The 18,272-nt window shown below is 39.2% G+C and overlaps 2 protein-coding genes across 8 annotated transcripts in view; one reads left to right on the top strand and one right to left on the bottom strand.

The window, feature by feature from the left end:
- The first annotated feature begins 560 nt into the window (after nucleotides 1–560).
- Nucleotides 561–16,376, top strand: padi2 (peptidyl arginine deiminase, type II). 2 transcript variants are annotated; one of them, XM_042509023.1, is made up of 16 exons: nucleotides 561–812; nucleotides 5,772–5,943; nucleotides 6,422–6,491; nucleotides 6,802–6,863; nucleotides 7,272–7,389; nucleotides 7,853–8,005; nucleotides 8,534–8,724; nucleotides 9,011–9,114; nucleotides 9,927–10,038; nucleotides 10,317–10,424; nucleotides 12,872–13,023; nucleotides 13,143–13,290; nucleotides 13,472–13,565; nucleotides 14,459–14,538; nucleotides 14,867–15,013; nucleotides 15,654–16,376. In XM_042509023.1, exons 1-16 carry the CDS (start codon nucleotides 709–711, stop codon nucleotides 15,885–15,887), a joined length of 2,049 nt encoding a protein of 682 aa, XP_042364957.1. In that variant the 5' UTR covers nucleotides 561–708; the 3' UTR covers nucleotides 15,888–16,376. The 2 variants fall into 2 exon arrangements, with proteins under 2 accessions (XP_042364957.1, XP_042364965.1); XM_042509031.1 differs by lacking the exon at nucleotides 561–812 and adding an exon at nucleotides 2,094–2,293.
- The window catches only part of rap1gapb (RAP1 GTPase activating protein b), a 143,406-nt gene continuing 141,276 nt past the window's right edge, over nucleotides 16,143–18,272 (bottom strand). For all 6 annotated transcript variants that reach the window (XM_042509013.1, XM_042508971.1, XM_042508998.1 and 3 more), the window contains one exon: nucleotides 16,143–18,255. The gene's annotated coding sequence lies outside the window, so the exon portion shown is untranslated. The remainder of the gene's footprint in view (nucleotides 18,256–18,272) is intronic.

The following is an 18,272-nucleotide window of genomic DNA, read 5'->3' as shown; positions in this document are numbered from 1 at the left end:
AAAGACAAAAGAGAGAATGCAGCTCCAGAAAGATATGAAGAAGTATGTTAGTTTTCATATTTCTACCTTGGGATTGTATATTATTGCTTTTATTTTTATCTGATATGTTATATAATACCATTTGTTTATGTTTGAAACATCTTGTTTGTGCTGGTATTACTTATTTGATAATATTTAAACTGTTAACAGATTGTGTAATGTTTCTTTGGGGGTCAAACAGGGACCCAGAAATGCCTCTGTACAATATGTGGAAAGTTTGCTCTTATGTATTTCTAATTTACATATCACTGCAATATGATTTATGTGCTTAAACATGTCTGTTTCTTTGCAAAAATCTTATCACCTGGCCGTGGGTGAGCAAATGCATCTCTGCACAATTTTCCTCTTCACACACCTTTGAGATTGAACATTCCCTGCAGAATAGAAGCTTCCCCTTTTCATGCCATCTGCAGCCCCACCCTTTAAACAGCAGAATGTAACCCATGACTTTAGGCAATAGGTGCTTTTTCTTTCCATTTCACTGCCAAAAGACCTGAACATGCTTCAACAGATATTATCCTTTCTGTCTCAAATTACAGACAGGAGATACCTTCCTGCAAAGACAAGCTATTCCAGAAATCCTTCACCAGTCTGAGGCGGACCACAAACAACCAACAACCTTCAGGAACTTCCTGCACAAAGCCAACTGCTTCTTTGATACCCAAAGAGATGAAATCAGCTTCAGAATTGTGTCGAACGTGTCGCCTGGATGTCCATTATTCTTGGAGCGCTGTCCATGTTATCGGCACTTCTATGAAGATAGACCTGAACCGGTAAACTGACACGCAATCATCTATAGGATAACACAGCAAAGTACACACAATGCATGTTATTAATGATGATGACCAGGAGTCCTTATCAGTGTCAGATGTGGCTATTTGCTAAAATTTACTTGTCAGGTCTGGTGACATAAGTGGGTTGAAGTCAGGTAATGTGGGATACTTTTACTTAAATGTTTTATTATTTGTCCCACTTACTTGAGTATTGCTGCTTTATACTTGTACCCCACTACATTCCAGATGAAGATTTTTATATAAAGTACTATATAACTAACATGGCTTAATAAGTACATTATATTGTGAAAGATTGAACCAACCTAAGGGAGTGTTCATTATTTATGACGGAAGGGCTGGTGAAAACAGGAAAAGCATGTCAAATAATTTATTAAGCATAAGGAATGAAACTTATGTCTTTCTGGCTTAGGTGAAGGTTGACAACTTTAAATGGCAGCATTTTGTATTTATTTATCTGAAACCCCAAACCTGCTGGCGGATTTGAAAATTGGCAAAATCACACCATTTATAATAGCCAGAAACTGTAAAAACAGAAATTCTCATTGCTGTTTATCCTATTCTCATGCATTATTTTGTCTATTAAAAAAAAACACTTGGTTAAGTAATATTTATGGTGGAGAGAGGGCCATGCATTTCCCCTGTCACTCATGTAGCCTCGGAGAGGGTCAAGATATTTAATTAAAATCTTTTTCTTGAAGCCACCCATCATCATCACCTGATAAATAAAGAACAGTCCCTAACATGCGGGGCATTCAATTGTAATGGAGTATTTTCACATTGTTGTTTTGGGTCTTTTATTTGAGTAAAGGATCTGATCTTAATACTTTTTCCACCGCTGAGTACCCCCATAAAGGAAAAAAATAAAATAAAACAACAATAGTACATCGCGTCACTGCTGCGCGTGCGTGCGTTTATAACTTAATTTATAACAACAAAACTCTTCTAGACTTGTTCTGTAATTTAATAACAGTCCAGTTGTGTGAACAACTTCTAAAACACTATTGTTCCTGAAGTGCAATGATCTGTTTGTAATAGGATCAACCGTATTTGCGAGTCTTCCCTCTAAACAAACAGCCCAAAGGGAATGAATAAACACAGGAGCGGACAGGACATGAGACAGGACAAGAGACAGGAGGAGACAGAGAGGTAGAGGACGGAGCTGATGGGGGCTGGCATTTGGCTGACCAATCAGCGAGCACAGAGGCTTAAACTCCGGTACCTGCTTATTATCGCTTGTGCTCTCAGCTCAGTGTGCAAGTCGAGACCAGTCTGCGTCCTGGCTTCCAGATAACGGAATAATCGTCGGGTGTTTATTAGTGTTAATAACAGTCTGAGCGGCTCGCGCACTGCGGGGAAAAAACTGCAGGCATGAATCATCCCCGGACTCTCAGAGTAGATTATGGCCACATTACAAGCGTTATATGCGTGGTCGGCTCGGAGCTTAATGTGAACCTCAACAGGTAGGCTCATGTTCAAACTCGTCTTTTACATCTCTCTCTCTGTCTCTCTCTCACACACACACACACACACACACACAAACATGCAAATGGACTATAGACTATGCGTTGCCACCAAATGTTTGGGGGGAGTTTTCATAGACTATGTCACATGCTTTTCTGTACTGAATATATTTGACTTTGTTATGAAAGTATTCACATTCAGCTTTTGAAAAATTGCTGTTAAGTATTTTATTACTGACTAAGACTTTCAGAGCTTAAGGTTAGTGCAGGGGTGAAACTTTTGTTTCCGATTTTGAGCATCACACTTAAGTCAATGCATACTGGACAATTTTTAGGCGTCTTTTTTTTCTGAATCAGTTTGGAAATGTCCTTGATTTCTTTGAGATAAAAATCCTCTGCTACTTCCATGGGCAAATTCACATGTTGTGAACATGAGGGGGGCATGTCTACACCTATGGTCTAGAGCACTAGTTCCAAACCTGGGGGTGCTGACCCCCATTAAGGGTTGCCAAAGGTTCACAAAGGTCACAAGGCCTTTTTAAATTTATGGGGTGTAAGAAAACTTTTCAAGAAACCTATACAGTAGGTATAACACCCATCATTACAAGAAAAACTAAATGAACTTGGTATTTTTAAAGTTTAAATTATTATTTAAGATATAAACTTAAAAAATATCACAGGTATGGTTTCGCTTGCATAGTTGTTGAAAACAGATAAAAAAATCATAACACAGATAAATGACTGCATTTTAAGTTCCTGAAAATATCCATAAAATGGATGCAATATTCAAGAGAAATGATCTGCTTAAAATGCATCCAAATCACTTGTTTTACGTCAATTTCCTGCAGTTGTTGTGTTCCCTGTTTGTATTAATTGTGTGTGTGTGTATGGGGGGGGCATTTTATGGGAGGTGTTGATGAAACTGTATGCTCATTTTGGCACAGTTACAGAATTTCCTTGCCCTATTTATATCAATGGATTAAATATTAGAAACACCACTCTGTATAATGTAATGCAGTTCAACAGCACGTCATGAAGTCGAATTAACACTTCATGAAAACAGATTAAACAAAAACTGAACATTATGACCATAGTGAAGATGAGTTATTGCAGGATTGACGGTAGCAGCTGTAAACTGGTACCTTAGTGTATATGAATTCCACTGTTAACCCACATCAACAGGGCTGTGGGGAGGGTGTCATTTGTGTGCTGGTGATAGCAGATCTCTTCTGTTTGGTACAATGGAGAGAATAAACAGTCCTCTATTGTTGTCTTCTATTGAGACTTTGTTGTCCCAAAGAAAGGTTTGTTCTGCCAGCCTACACAACACAGTGGGGTGAGATTACAGACGGGGCAGAAACTGGCACAACAACTGGACTTTTAGGAGCTCGATCTAAGGGGTTTTTGTAATATCAAAAAATTCCTCCTGCTCATAGGGGCTGTGAAGAGATGCAGTCCTAATGTGATGGGAATGTAAGTAATGGGGGACAAAATACACAATCCTAGCTCTGTGCAAAACTGCATTCAAAATTCTGCTGAACTTTATCAGAGGTTTCAGCGGTTCCAAGCTATAAAACCAAGATGCTTTCCAAAGATAAGGTGTTTTTAGTACAAAATTCCCTTTTGTAACACTGTTGCCTGTGTTTTCTTGCTGAGATTGATATAGTTAGGCTACATAAAAAGAGGATTTCATATGAAAAAATACTGTTATTTTGGTAAATACTCTCTTAGTTTGACAAGCTCGAACTACTGAGGCCTCGAGAATGAAAATTGTGATTTCCATTTTTTTTTTGTCCCCTGGATGAATAGTGCAAACAGACAGACAGGAGCAATAATTATATAGATATAAAGAGAGCACATCCTACACATATAACTTCCTCACCTGTGAGTTTTTGAGTTTTTGTATTTTGCACAATGGCCCTGCTGCATTGTTGTGAATAAATATGAGGCAAAACGTTGCAATTCACTTTGTTCATTTACTTTGTTCATTAGAAATGAAAGCGCGGTTCACCGTAAAAGTAATGAGACGTAACACTAATCCTAACCCAAACCGCTTCCGTTTTAACCTAACACCTCATAGCTAGCTCAATGCTAACTTAACAATTTCTTTTGGGCTTTGACTAAAAGAGCAAACAGAGCTGATTTTATAGATATGGTTGGCGAGTCTTTTTTTCCCCTTTTTTTGACAAGTCATGTCGCTGCTCCAGATGCAGCTATACCTACTCAATTCCGGCTAATCTATTTAAAAAGATATCCGCATATAAATGCAGATACATTTAATAAAAGTGGATATAGAGCTAGCACATTATCATACAGTAGCCAGCGGGTTCCAGGGTGCAAATTTGTGAATCCTAGGATATCAAAGGAATGGCTGGTCTCACTCTGCCTTACTCTGCCTCTGGTTGACTTATCCTGATTTTTTTACCCTTACCAGTCCCACTCCCCTTGCCTAACCAAACCAATCCAACCTATCCATTCATATGGACAGTAGGGTGAGGCATTCCTTTGCTATCCTAGGACTCGAAAAATTGCTTTCAGGACTGCATTTCAGCCAATATTTTCTACTTCTCAACACAGATTGTTTAGACGTGATCGGTCAATACCACTCAGACTACAAACAAACTACAAACAGAAACCACAACACTTTACAAAATGTTGTCCTGTCTTTACAGATTCTGCATACATTTGCTGATATCTGTTTTTTTAGGTATTAGGACTGTGTGATTTGCCTATGATATGTCCTTTTTGGGACCAGTGAAGTTGTTTGAATCTCAATACATGCATGTCTACCTGTATGTCTGTGTCATGAACCTATCTTTAAGCCCCTATAGGTCCTGTTGATAATATGACTGTATGATGCCTATATCTGAACACATATGTGGTGATGACATTACCACAAAGTAGCTGACATATGGAAAACCTGAGATCTGGTGGTAGTATGGTGTGGGAATATCAGGTTTTATTAGTCTTTAGGCAGACTGTAGACATGTCCTCCCCTGAGACAGATCCTTTAATAAAAAAGGGGACGTATTTGCCCCTTGTTTTTTCCCCTGGAGGCGTGTATAAGCTCAAACAGGCCCTGCAACTGAGGCATTTGCAAACATGCTTTTCTTGTTCTTTATTCTTCACTTTTAACACCCTCTGCAGTTTCTATTTGCATACTTATGTCATTTTTCATCCTGACTGCATCATCGTAATTGGTAATTCTAAAAAAACAGTATATGTTTAAATCATGTTGCTTGCTTTGTTGTCTCCGAAGAGATAACGGATAAAGACTAACCAACTTTATCATGACTACAGCTGCTACTTTGGTTCACCACCTGTTACGAAATTTGAGCTTGTGGCTTGCATACACACGTCAATGCTCTTACGAACTTATCTGCTCTAACACACGCAGTGTATGTTAAATACAGTGTGTGTGTTTGGTGTAAACACGGCCCTAACGTGCATCAAAACCTGCTGCTTCTCTTGTCATCAGGAGCGCCCCTCCCCGCTCCAAGTTCTTCTCCGTGAAGTGCACCGTCAATGTCCAGTACAGCATCAGCCCCACACCTCAGGAGACGGACCACCTCTCCCCCATCCCTCTCAATGGAAACTCTGTGCTGCTCATCAGCATGAGCTCTGCCAGCCAACTTGAAAATGATAACAAGGTAAAGTAGGACAGAAGTGCCTGAAACTGATGTCACAAAGCAGTAAAACATATAGGTATGGGATATTTAAGGCTTCTGGAAGTGAGCTGTTTAGTAATGAGAAAATGCAGAGAAACATGACTCAAGTTAACGCAAAAACTTCTCTTTTTTTTTGCTGTGAGTGTTAAATCATTTCCCTGAAAGAGTGTGCTAATACTACTAAGAAATATGTGACTACTAAACTGAATTGTCATTTGAGGATTTTTTTTGCTGAGAGTAAATATATCAAACTCACCCTCTTTGAGGCATCTGTTTCCTTTGAATTAATGATTCATCACTTTTCAAATAATCTGGGAGAAATTGCCACTTTGAACAGAGCTTAAAAGCTTTTAAGATGAACAGCACAACTTGTAATTTTCATTCCTGTTTCATCAAGATATCACAATTGTTTATTTTGATTTTGTACAACTAACTGACTTGTATGGTTGTGTTTTATAAGCTGTCTGTTCGATACTATGGGGAGAATAAAGAGGTGCTGGGGAAAGCTGTTCTGCACCTGACAGCTATTGGTAAGTTAAAGCAGAATAACACCTCCAAAAAAGATTTATAACAACCTACTATGTTTGACATTTTAACTCTGAGCTGTTACTTTGTCAATTTAACACCAGCAAAGCCTGAGTGAAGTGTTTAAATATGTCAAAGTCAAACTGAAACCACCTATATTTGGATATGCAGTGGATTCACATACACAGAATTTGTGATAAATGTATAAAAACTATCTCACTGTACAACATCAGCTGTATAGAAATATGAATCACTGTCTGGAATATTTGGGCCATGCAAAGACACTCTGAGATAAACAAACTGTCTGTCACACAGAGATCTCTCTGGATGTGGATGCCGACAGAGACGGGGTTGTGGAGAAAAACAGCACTAATAAGGTGAGCTCGAATCTGTCAGATGGCTGTGCAAAGTCAGACACCTAAAGAAGGAGATATTTTCTCTTTTGTTTACTTTTTGGTAAACAGTATCAAGCCAAGTGTAACAAACTGAAATCTATTTATGGAACAAACTCAGCGTGGCACATTAATTATTTTTAAGTGTTCCCGCCTACTGTGTTTCTTTTTTTTTCTCCACTTTTTTTCTCCATCAAAATCCTCTTATGAATGTATTGTTTTAAGTGTAAACTGTATAAATAATGGACATAGCCACTGAGACGTCATCTGTTGGTTTTTGGAGTTAAAAAAAAGACAGAGTCTAAGGTGTTTCTGTGAACTTTTTGAACCTTTCAATTTTCCACCAAACTGCAATCAAATTAAATCATGTCTGGTTTGTTGAAAACTTGTCAGGGATCCTGGAAATGGGGTCCTAATGGGCACGGAGCCATTCTTTTGGTCAACTGCGACTCAGAGCGGACCTACTGGAAGCAACCAGACAGCGAGCAGAAACGCATCACCAAAGTGTCCGGTAAAGAAAGCAGTGCTTCTCATTCGCCACTGAATGCTCTCTTTCTTCCCTCTGCACCATTAACTTTTTTACGACTGTTGTCAGCAATTAAATGCCACTCATATTTGCCTTGGCAAAGTCAGCAGATCACGGCTTTGATAGGGTAAATCAGTTTGATAAAACTACAAGAGGTCTCTGTGAGAGTGTAGAGGGCGGTTTATAGAGTAGGCCTCTCATGTGACATTGCAGCAGACAAACCAGTGGAGCTGAAATTTGATAGCAAAAACAGGTGTTATTTATCATGTGTGCGTGTTTTCCCCAGTAGTTACCAAATACATCACCACACAATGGAGGCAGTAATTAGCTTTGGAGTTAAAAGCATATCATGTATTTCTTGCATGTGCATTTTAAATGTATTTATAGTTAAATATTCAGTAATAAATGAAACACCTGAACATTAACATGACTCTTGGTGGATGCTCAGATCTGAAGGACATGTCTCTCATGGTGTTGCGGACCAGAGGCCCTGCCAAGCTCCCAAAGGGCTACAAGCTCACCATGCACATCTCTCAGGGGGACGCGGAGAGTGTCAGAGTCTTCAGGTCCACAACTTCCGGCCTCAGGAATAACGCCCTGCGTGAGTAAAGATGGGTGGTGAGAAAGCTGCATAACAGATCATGTAATGTGCATGTAATTCAGCTAATATGTTGCAGATTTCAACCAGCTTTGTACTGTAACAATGTGGGTAGTATGTTCAAATAAACTGTGATAAACTTGCCTCCATCTTGTCAGCCCTCCAATCTCCCTGCTGATGCCAAACGTGTCATCAGACAGATTTTTTTAAAGTTATTGTTTAACTGTAATTCGAGTTTGTTACCAGACAGCTGCCATATTGTTTCTGGTGCAGCTCAGCTGCAGCTGCATTCTGGTAGTAGGTTTTCTACCTTTTGAGTAAAAGCAAATGCCACAGCTGTTTTCTCTGTTAACCCAGGTCATATAGCATCAATTTTAAAGGTATTCGTCTCTTCCTACTGCATGAATAGTTAGTATTATGAAAAGACCAAATTTCCAGCAATGAATACCTTTTTCAAGGCACTGTTCTCTTCTTTTTCCTCCCCCAATCAGGTGCCTTAGTATTTGAGCCTTTATGTTTTTCTGACTGTAGCTCACAGAATCTATGACTACTTTGTGAGGGACTATCCACTGGTGCTGAGCAGTGAGGTCCTGTCCCAGGAAGTTCCTTACCTTGGAGGGGAGGCAGAGATGAATTTCTATGTGGAGGGCCTGAGGTTTCCCGACAAAGACTTCGACGGGCTCATCAGCATCAACCTCAGTCTGTTAGAGCCCATATGTACGGTAAGACCTGCAACATGGCATACACAGTGTAACACATCTTTATTCTCCTCCCATAGGTTCGTTACATCATTTAATCTTTTATTACACAGTACAACTGCTTGTAATGCAACTGTTAAAAAAAAAACAATAGCTCTTAAAAAGCAAGTAAATGAACTGTTAGATAAGACACTACTTTCAAGAAAAAGAATGAACTTTCACACGTAACAAAAATAACTGAACTTAGCACATTTTGTGAATTCAAGTGAAAATACTGAAGGAAACAAAGGTTCTCTCTCATGTTCTGCAGGGTATCCCTGAGACGCCTATCTTCACAGACACAGCAGTGTTCAGAGTGGCCCCCTGGATCATGACACCCAACACCCTGAAGCCTGTGGAGGTGTTTGTCTGCAGGTGAGAGAAGACTGATGAATAATAAAAATGATGGTGACCATATATGTGTCAGCAGCAGTCTGCAGTGTCACACATTGCTCTTAATTGTGACTCATACTACAGAGAAAATGATCAACGCAGAATAAAAAATGGCATTGTACGTTTCTGCGAACCATGGAGATGTAACATTTGTGCATTTTTATGAAGGGAATATAGTTTGGTTAACATGGGGTTTTGTTTAGGCACAAAAACACTTTGTTATAGTTGAGAAAAGATTATATTTTTGGCTTAAAATATCTAGTTTTGGTGCCACAATCCCCACTGGAAACGCTAGGATGTTGGCTAAAAACAAAACAAAACAAAAACAACAACAAATGGTTGTGTTGTTTGTTGGTCTCAAACAATGGTCTGTAGCTTTGTGACCATCTTTTTTAAAGTTTCACACCATCTGCTGTCTGTTTCACCTCTAGATTACAAAGTCAGATCATGTACATGTAATCTGAATGGGGTCACTTTGATAACTTTGATAAGATACCTATAAAACGTACAAATGAACGTAACCACGGTTTGCAGAAATGTACTATGCCAACATATTCTTCTGGCAACTGTGCTGAAATTAGGCATGTAAATGACTTAAGATTCACATTTTCTCTTGAGGTTTAACATGTCATTGTTGATTTATTTCTCATATTTCATGTTCTGTTTTACCCAAAAGAATATGGATAATGATGTTGATCAATGTAAGAGCTTGAAGATACAAAAAACTGATACATTTTGTAATGACAGGAAAAAAACTATTACTTTAATGAAAACCTCTGTTGTCACATTGTCAGCACTGATGATAACTACCAGTTCCTGAAAGGAATGAGGGACCTTGTTGCAAAGAGCGGGTATAAACTCAAGATTCTTCATGAGTACGTGAACAGAGGAGATCGCTGGATGCAGGTATGAAAACTGAACACGTCACAAAAAAATAAAATAAGAATAAAACTTATTTGGAAAAGTACAACTGGCAAAATATGCTTCTCAGAAAAAAAATCAGGTTGGAAATACCGTAATAATCGTGGCAATGTCAATGGATTTCACATCAACACTTCATGAGAAGCAAAAGGAGTCATTCACTGAAACCCCCAAAAGTCACATGAAACATTCACACTGAAAAGACCGAAAAGGAAGAACTGTCATCGAAGGACAGCAGAAATATAACTCATACTCTTTTTCAGGATGAGCTGGAGTTTGGTTACATCGACTCACCTCATCACCGCTTCCCTGTTGTTCTGGATTCCCCTCGAGATGGAAAACTCCAGGATTTTCCGTACAGTGAGCTCCTGGTGAGACTAACACTTCGCTTGAAATCAAGAGTTAGGAGATACAAGTTACTTTCAGAACTGGAAAAGCTCTGGTTGTGGCATGATTTTGTCTTATCTTAAAAGAAATACTTCACCCACAAATGACCAATTGTATATCAGTTACTCACTGTGTGTTACCTTGAATTTGTGAAGTTTTTTCTTTCCTACAAGGTGAACAAACGGTGAACAAAAAAATCCAAAAACAGCAAGAACATATTGATGAATTGGAGTAAAGAGGTCTACTTGTAACAAAAGCAGAACTTGGCAAAACCTCTATTTACACACTACTACTTGGACACTTTCACAAGTAGTAGTGAATAGCATACATTTGCAAATACGTTTGATCTCTCTGCCCAGGCACACAGCTAGTCCATTGTTACATCCCCTTTAAAAACTGGGAAACAAAAAGAGACAATAACATGACAATCATATAATCTGAAGGAGCAGAAGTGTAAAAATGAGAGCAGTTTTTAACCAACTTAGCAAACTCAACACAACATTTCCCAAATGTGGGGGAAGATGAGATTGGACAAAGTGGTTGTGTCAAACTCAAGAAATCAATCAGTACGTTTTCATGACAAAAGCCGAATTGTAGTGTTAGTCTGACTAAAACTGGACTTTTAAAATACATGTAAACATGCTGGACTGAAATTGTACCAAATTGAATTTCTCAAATTCGGCCTAACAGAGCTAGATAGTTTAGGTTGGGGGTCGATTTACTCTGTCATTTATACGCCTCAGCTGGACCTGAATTGGCCTAGGTGTTCTGCACATGCTCCATAGACTTTGACATGGATATCGAACAGTATACATTTGTTGAAGAAAGCTGGGAAAAACAAAAGATGGAGGAAAGAAAACAAAACAAGACGAAAGTACCAAATAAAGCGAAGACTATGTACGAAATGAACAGTGCCGAAAAGTTATCCATATTTTTACTGTTCAACATGTAACCCAATTGCTACTTGCTAACTTGTTTGTCATGTGACATAATAGGTCAACCAGGAGGTCCAACAGCAACTAGCTGAAAGGGGGCATATATCCACACACTGTGATGGAGTCGGACACACTTCCGTTGATAAGTCTGATCAATTCTCCCCCAGTGCTTGTATACTGGGACAAGGACAGTAGTCCAGTTAAATGACCTAATCAAGCTGTAACTGCATTTAAACATACTGGGCATTAAAAAAACACACAGGTCTAACTAAGCACTATGTAAAACACAAAACAAAAAACCTAACTTTTTTACGTGAAAAAAAAAGAGCTTCATACAAACATATACAAAGATAACACCATCCAATAAACCAAGTGTTTCTAGATACAAAATAACTACGTGAGTAATAAGTGTACCAGGTACTCACCTAGTGTCCTCAGCCTTCTGCCACATATCTTTAATATACGTAACAAGTGTTTTAAACAGTACAGCAGCAGCTCAGTTAGTCTAAAGAGTAAAGGATCAAAGAGAAGGAACCTTTCAGACGTGCTTCTTTTATTGAATAATGGTTGGCAGGCTGGTATCTGTGGTAACTAATCAGCAGACTGACTGAACTGCACAGAGTGGAAACTAATCAGGCTGTTAGCACCTGGAGAGAAAACAGGGGAAAGAGAGAAAAACAGAGCTGCGAGGAAGAAAACAGAACACAAAAGGCAGTTTGATTTGCATCTAAGACTCTATGCATAAGACTGTTTATGCACAAGTGATTTAAAAAGTAACATGTCAGTGAAAATGCATGTGTTTTGGGAAGTACTGAGCATATGATGGTTTAATTGAGACTTGGATTATATTGTACGACTTGTGTGAGAGTTTGTCAGCAATTGTTTTGATGTAGTTTTGATATGCATTTTTCAAACGTAGCCCCTTTAACTTCAATTCATCAAGAATTTTTCAGTTTTTGGGTTCTTCGTTCACCGTGGAGGCATGTGTGAAAAGCAAAGCTTAATTCACAAGTTCAGTATACCAGGGGATGAGTAATACACAAATGATAAGTGAATTCCTGCCCATTCAAACCTGTGTCCTGAATGTGTCTTGAAAGATAATTATCTAGAGTTTGACAGTAGAAGGCAGTTTTCACATTCTTTTGCCGAAAGGTAGAAAATGATTAAGGCGTGTACATACATGCAGACAACAGCTTACACAAGGGTGAAGTGGAGACTTAAACCCTCCAGTGCACATACACTGAAAAAAAGTACTAGTAGGAGAGTTGTTTGAGTCCAGCAGTTAAACTTTTAAAATGAAAAATATTTGCATATTCACAGAAATTGGATTTTCAATTAGAGAGATAGAATGGATGTCATTTTAAGCATTATATAACTATGATAATTGAATTTTCTTGTGGAAAAACATCAGACAGACATTAGTACAGAAAGCAGAGTATTTTTATATGTTTTGAAATGTTTGTGGGGGGGGTCTTTAACCACCTTCATGTCCTCAGGGACCCGACTTTGGCTATGTGACGAGGGTGGCTCAAAAAATAGACGTCAGCAGTCTGGACTCGTTTGGTAATCTGGAGGTCAGTCCTCCTGTCACTGTGAACGGCAAAAACTACCCCCTGGGCAGAATCATCATTGGTGTGGCCTTCCCTACGTGAGTTTGTAACAGATCCAGAGATTAGTCCTTTGTGATTAGACTTTGTAGCACAGAAAACAGACGGAAAACATGTTGCTTAAGAGTTTTAAATATACTTGCATCTCTCTGTCTTTAAGGGCAACTAAAGGGCGTAACATGACAAAAGTAGTTCAAGACTTCCTGTGGGCTCAGAAGGTTCAGGAGCCTGTCGCCTTGTTCTCCGACTGGCTCCTCGTTGGCCACGTAGATGAATTCATGACTTTCGTTCCTGCACCTGACAGAAAGGTAAATGCTCCTTTTCAAACAGAAACCAGTTTAACTGCTAAACTAAAGTATCAAAGCATTGAAAGGCAGATAGCTGCTGGCTGTTATCGGCTGATTCTGATATGCTGTTATGTATGATCTGGGATTGTATCAGAACAATGAGACGGGCAGTGTTGTTTTTGTCTCTTGTTTCTATGCACAGGGATTCCGGCTGCTGCTGGCCAGCCCAGACGCAGGATACAAACTATTCAGAGGCTTAAAGAACGACGGACACGGACAAGCCAAACTGTTTGAGGGTAGGCCGTCTTAAAAAATCTTTAAAAAAATCTAACTAAAAATCTACTGTTCAGTGTACATTTTGGTGATGAACAAACTCAATTTTAAACCCTGTGCTACACTGAAATTATGAAGAAAACTTTGTTTTGCTTGCAACTCTCTGGTGAATGAAGAATCCAAAACCAGAGCTTCTTGGTGAATTGAGGTCAACGTTTAACAACCGCAAAACAATATCAAAGCATCCATTTACAAACTCTCACATAACTCATGCAGTATAATCTCATTAAGTCTCATTCATACAGTCATAAGCAAATGGGACTAAACTAAAAGTAAAACTAATGCAAGATTAAAAAAAAAAAACCCAGCAATTTTACCCTGCTGATCACAGGAGCCTCCAGTCTACTGCCTTGATTGATTTGTTTGTATTTTTATGTGACTTTGATGAATACGAACTAATTCTTAAAAACACCAGTCACACAATAACACAAACAAACTAACTGAGCGAGGCAGCGGTAGCTGAGCAGATCCTGTGTTCAGAGAGGTAAAATTACAGCTTTTGTCAACGGAGTCTGACTTTGAAGAGAGCATTGATAAGTTTCACTTTCTGTTCAGCTCCCTGTCAGAAAGGTCTGTTTGTCTGGATAAATGACACTTGGATTACACTGCACAAGCTGCATGAGAGTTAATGAACAAATGTTTTGATATAGGTTTGCTGTTGTAAAACATGGTGGGCAATGACTTCAGTTCATCAAGAAATTTCAGGTTTTGGATTCTTCGTTCAACGTGAAGGCATGCCAGAAGAACAAATGATTTTCTCATGAATTCAGCCCATCACAGGGTTAGTAATTGATATGCAAATTATCCTTTCGAGGTTGAAATTTTTTTTAACAATACTGAAATACTTTTAAAAAAGGTCTGCGAGAAGAAGAACCAATAACAGTGGATGAGATTCTTAATGATGAAGGTCTCCAAGCTGAAAATAACTACGTACAGGTGAGTGGGATTTTAATGTTTGACTGAAGGCAAGAAAAGTCTAATTCAATCAGTGAAAACAGTAAATCTTGCTTCCTGCTGTGGATGCTTTGTAATCTGCAGTGGGTGTTGCAGGGGCAGCTGAAGCTACCAATTGGAGTGCCCACATACGTTTGGCCACATAGTGTACTTTTTTGATTATTACTTTCTAACATTGGTTTGGAGATTTGTTTTGCTAATGTGAAACCAAGGTTACAGAATGTGAAAGGCAAAAAAAAAAAATAATTATAAAGCTTGTGTGCTGTAAAGTATGCAAAATGTATGTGTTTTACCGATGACCTTTTCCCAGAGCTGCATCGACTGGAACAGAGATGTGCTGAAGAGAGAGCTGGGCCTTGATGACGAGGACATCATCGATCTGCCAATCCTCTTCAAGCTAGTGTTGGAAGATGAGTACAGTGAAGAGCTCAGAGCAGTGGCTTACTACCCTGACATGGTGTGTTCAGACATATTTCCAATTTAAGAGGCATTAAAGGAACAGTGTGTAAGATGTAGGGTGATTTAGAGACATCTAGTGGTGAGGACTGCAGATTGCAACCAGCTGGAACTTCTTCTGATTAGAATTCCTTCAGTGTTATTATTATTTTGGAGGATTTAAACAGGAGCAGAACTATCAGCAAAGGTCTCTTCCTATCCAAAACAAACAGGCCTGGTAAAGCGTTATCAGAAGACATCAACGAAAAAAATGAAATTGCATGACATAAAACGATATACGTTATTTTATCATCAGACAAAATATTTCGTTATTGCACAGCCCTAATGGCTGGCGTGAAAATATGAAGAGGTGAATGGCCCTAAACAGAGCCAGTGTTTGGTTTGCCCGTTCATGGCTGCTGTAGAAACATGGCGGTACAACATGGCAATCTTCTATTAGTTCACATTAGTTCATTCTAATGTAACAAAAGCACAACAGTTCTTTTTTTCAAGTGATGCACTAAAAGTAACACACTTATATTCCATTTCTGCAAATATATTCTCCTAAATCTTACACATCGGACCTTTAAAGCACAGAGTAAGTAAATCTGGGAGCTGACAGCACTACCATGAGTCTCACAATATGTCACATCTGTTTCCAGGTGAACATGATTGTCTTGGGGAAAAACCTCGGCATCCCAAAGCCTTTTGGCCCCAAAGTGAATGGACGCTGTGCCCTGGAGGCTGAGATGTGCTCCCTGATGGAGGGCCTGGGCCTCAGCTGCACCTTCATCGACGACTTCGCCTCCTACCACAAGCTGCTGGGGGAGGTGCACTGCGGTTCAAATGTCCGCAGGGAGCCGTTCGACTTCAAGTGGTGGAATCTGGAAATGTGAATGAAAACTGAACAGTGGGTGGAGAGGATTAGAGACGCACATAAAGGGGTTTAACAATACTAGACTGTATACAAAAACAATAGCACCTTGACTTAACTTTAGGTTGGAGGAGGTATTTTCTTTTCAAAGCCTTACACTTGAAACGCTACATTTTCTTATTTCTTAAGTGCCACTTTTTCTCCAGTAATCTACAGCAGGCGTCAATCTATTATGCATCATCTTTATTAAACATATTTTTTAGGCTTTATTTACAAAAAAAAAAGATGTAAAGCAATATTTACAAACATATCTTTCGAACAAGGGCTTAAGCAGACTGTTGACAAGAACAGAAATACAATCATTTGAATCGAGCACATAGAGGATTCACTCCCAATCTTGTTGTGGTTTGGATCGGCTGTTGGCGTACAGTGCAAGCACAGTTAGATGAATGGTACCACATAGTGATGTGCGATAATAACACAGAGCCACAAGAGGGCGTACTTCATCTACTCAAGCATTTCCAAAGTCCAGAGGAAAATCACGTCAAATCATATCTTCTCATAAAGAAATTCAAAAGGCTGCTGCACACACACGTGTAGATCTAAAACTGTGTTTATATTTTTTAAGCATTTTATCTGTAGAGTCAAATGAAAAATTTGTTCTCAGTGACTTGTAGCTATAAACAGCTTTATGAATACAGTGTATACTGTAGGCTGTTTTGCATTTGGTCCAATGTCTTAAACCTTTTGTACTTTCACAAACTGTAAATGCTGTGTTAAATTCACCATAGACAATAAATCTCTGCTTCAGTCATATCACTGAAATAAAATAACTTCACGTATCTTTACTTCATAACTAACTGAAGACAGAAAAAAAGCTTCTCCGCTCAGGAAAGGTGAGCTGTTTCAGACTCTTTTCTGTCAGGGGTCGACACAGTATCACCATTCATCGGAGGCAGATGTGTATAAATAAATACACATCCGCCTAGTTTTACATTCAAGCCAGCTGGCATCGCAGTGCCTTTAAATACCGCCCTCCTTCGAAGCAGCTCACGCGACACAATCATTAGAAAGGCAACTTCAAGACGAGTCACAGTGTAATTCATATTCGGCGATGAATCAGGTTTTTTTTAAAAAAAGGTCAGCGTTTTCTGAACAACTCTGAAAATGTAGTGCTTAGGTTACATACGAACACGTTACGAATAAAGTAGGAAACGGTGGCATTTGGCTCTATCAGCAATGTGCGCTGCATCTGGAGATGTTGGCTGGTTTTCAATAAAAACACAAATCACAAGGACAACACCTCTATGTCAAGCATGGCACCAGTGTACAGAGGAGAGGTTTTTTGGCAAGCAGATTTACACCATGCACAGTACCGTTGGATACACACACCCGTACACAGACATCAAATCAACAAGTGGCGTGTGACAAAATGCATTTGGAGACAAAGGTTTAAACAGCAGTGTGGACTGAGAATGCATGATAGGGGCACTACCATAATTACACTTTTTACTCTAATCATAAAGCATCAATTGTCTACAGATATGTTAAAATATCTTTTTTTTTTCTCCTACAGACTTACTGTGGTGCAATTAAATTTTGAATTTAAAAATAACGGTTAATTTTCTGTGGTATATTCACCCACCAAGGAGGAAGGATTGATGCTATTACAGCCATCAACAACTGAGTCACAGAAGTACCCTCCATCAAAAACATGACAGATTTACCAAAGCTGTCGTAAAACACGACAAATATCCACTGCAGAATACTCAAGAAGATCAATAAAACACAAAAAAGTGGCTGGACAGACAGCCACACACACACCCGGTACAGCAAAGTTTAATCCATGTACAATATCACAGTGGGATGTGAGGTTGACATTTAAAAAAAAAACCATTTCTCTCTAGTGCAAATCTTTCTCTCTATCGACTGTTTCACAAGCTAAACAAACACCGGCTGTTTGATCGGTCTCGATTTCTTTCGTCGCGCAGATTAAACCCCCTGATCTTTTAAAGAGGACACATGACATTTGAGTGTTTACAGATTTCAGAGCTTACTGGCCTGAAGAATGAGCAGGCAGCCAGACTTATTCTGCTAAACCAGCCGACGGACGGCAGTCAGTAGTGATGCTGCATGGGTGCGGAGGTCTCTTTTCCTTTGCCTTGAGCGTGCAAGGTTCCAGGTGGAGCTGGAATGAGGGCGGTAGGTAGGTGCATGTCCATGGAGCTGGGTGTCTGTCATGACAGGCAGCAGATCCATGCCAAATATACAAAGGGAGATCAGTGAGTCAGATCAAGAATCTGGCTTCATACTTGGCTCCTTTTCTGCGTCAGTGGTGGAGTTCAAATGCCCTGGGCTCGTTTTGGCAAAAGATGCCTCAAATGGGAATGCTGAGACAGAGGAGAAG

Source organism: Plectropomus leopardus, chromosome 2 (genome assembly GCF_008729295.1).
Source record: "Plectropomus leopardus isolate mb chromosome 2, YSFRI_Pleo_2.0, whole genome shotgun sequence".
In the NCBI taxonomy this organism is placed as follows: Eukaryota; Metazoa; Chordata; class Actinopteri; order Perciformes; family Serranidae; genus Plectropomus; species Plectropomus leopardus.
Note: the sequence above shows the minus strand (reverse complement) of the source record. Positions and strands in the feature narration are given on the sequence as shown.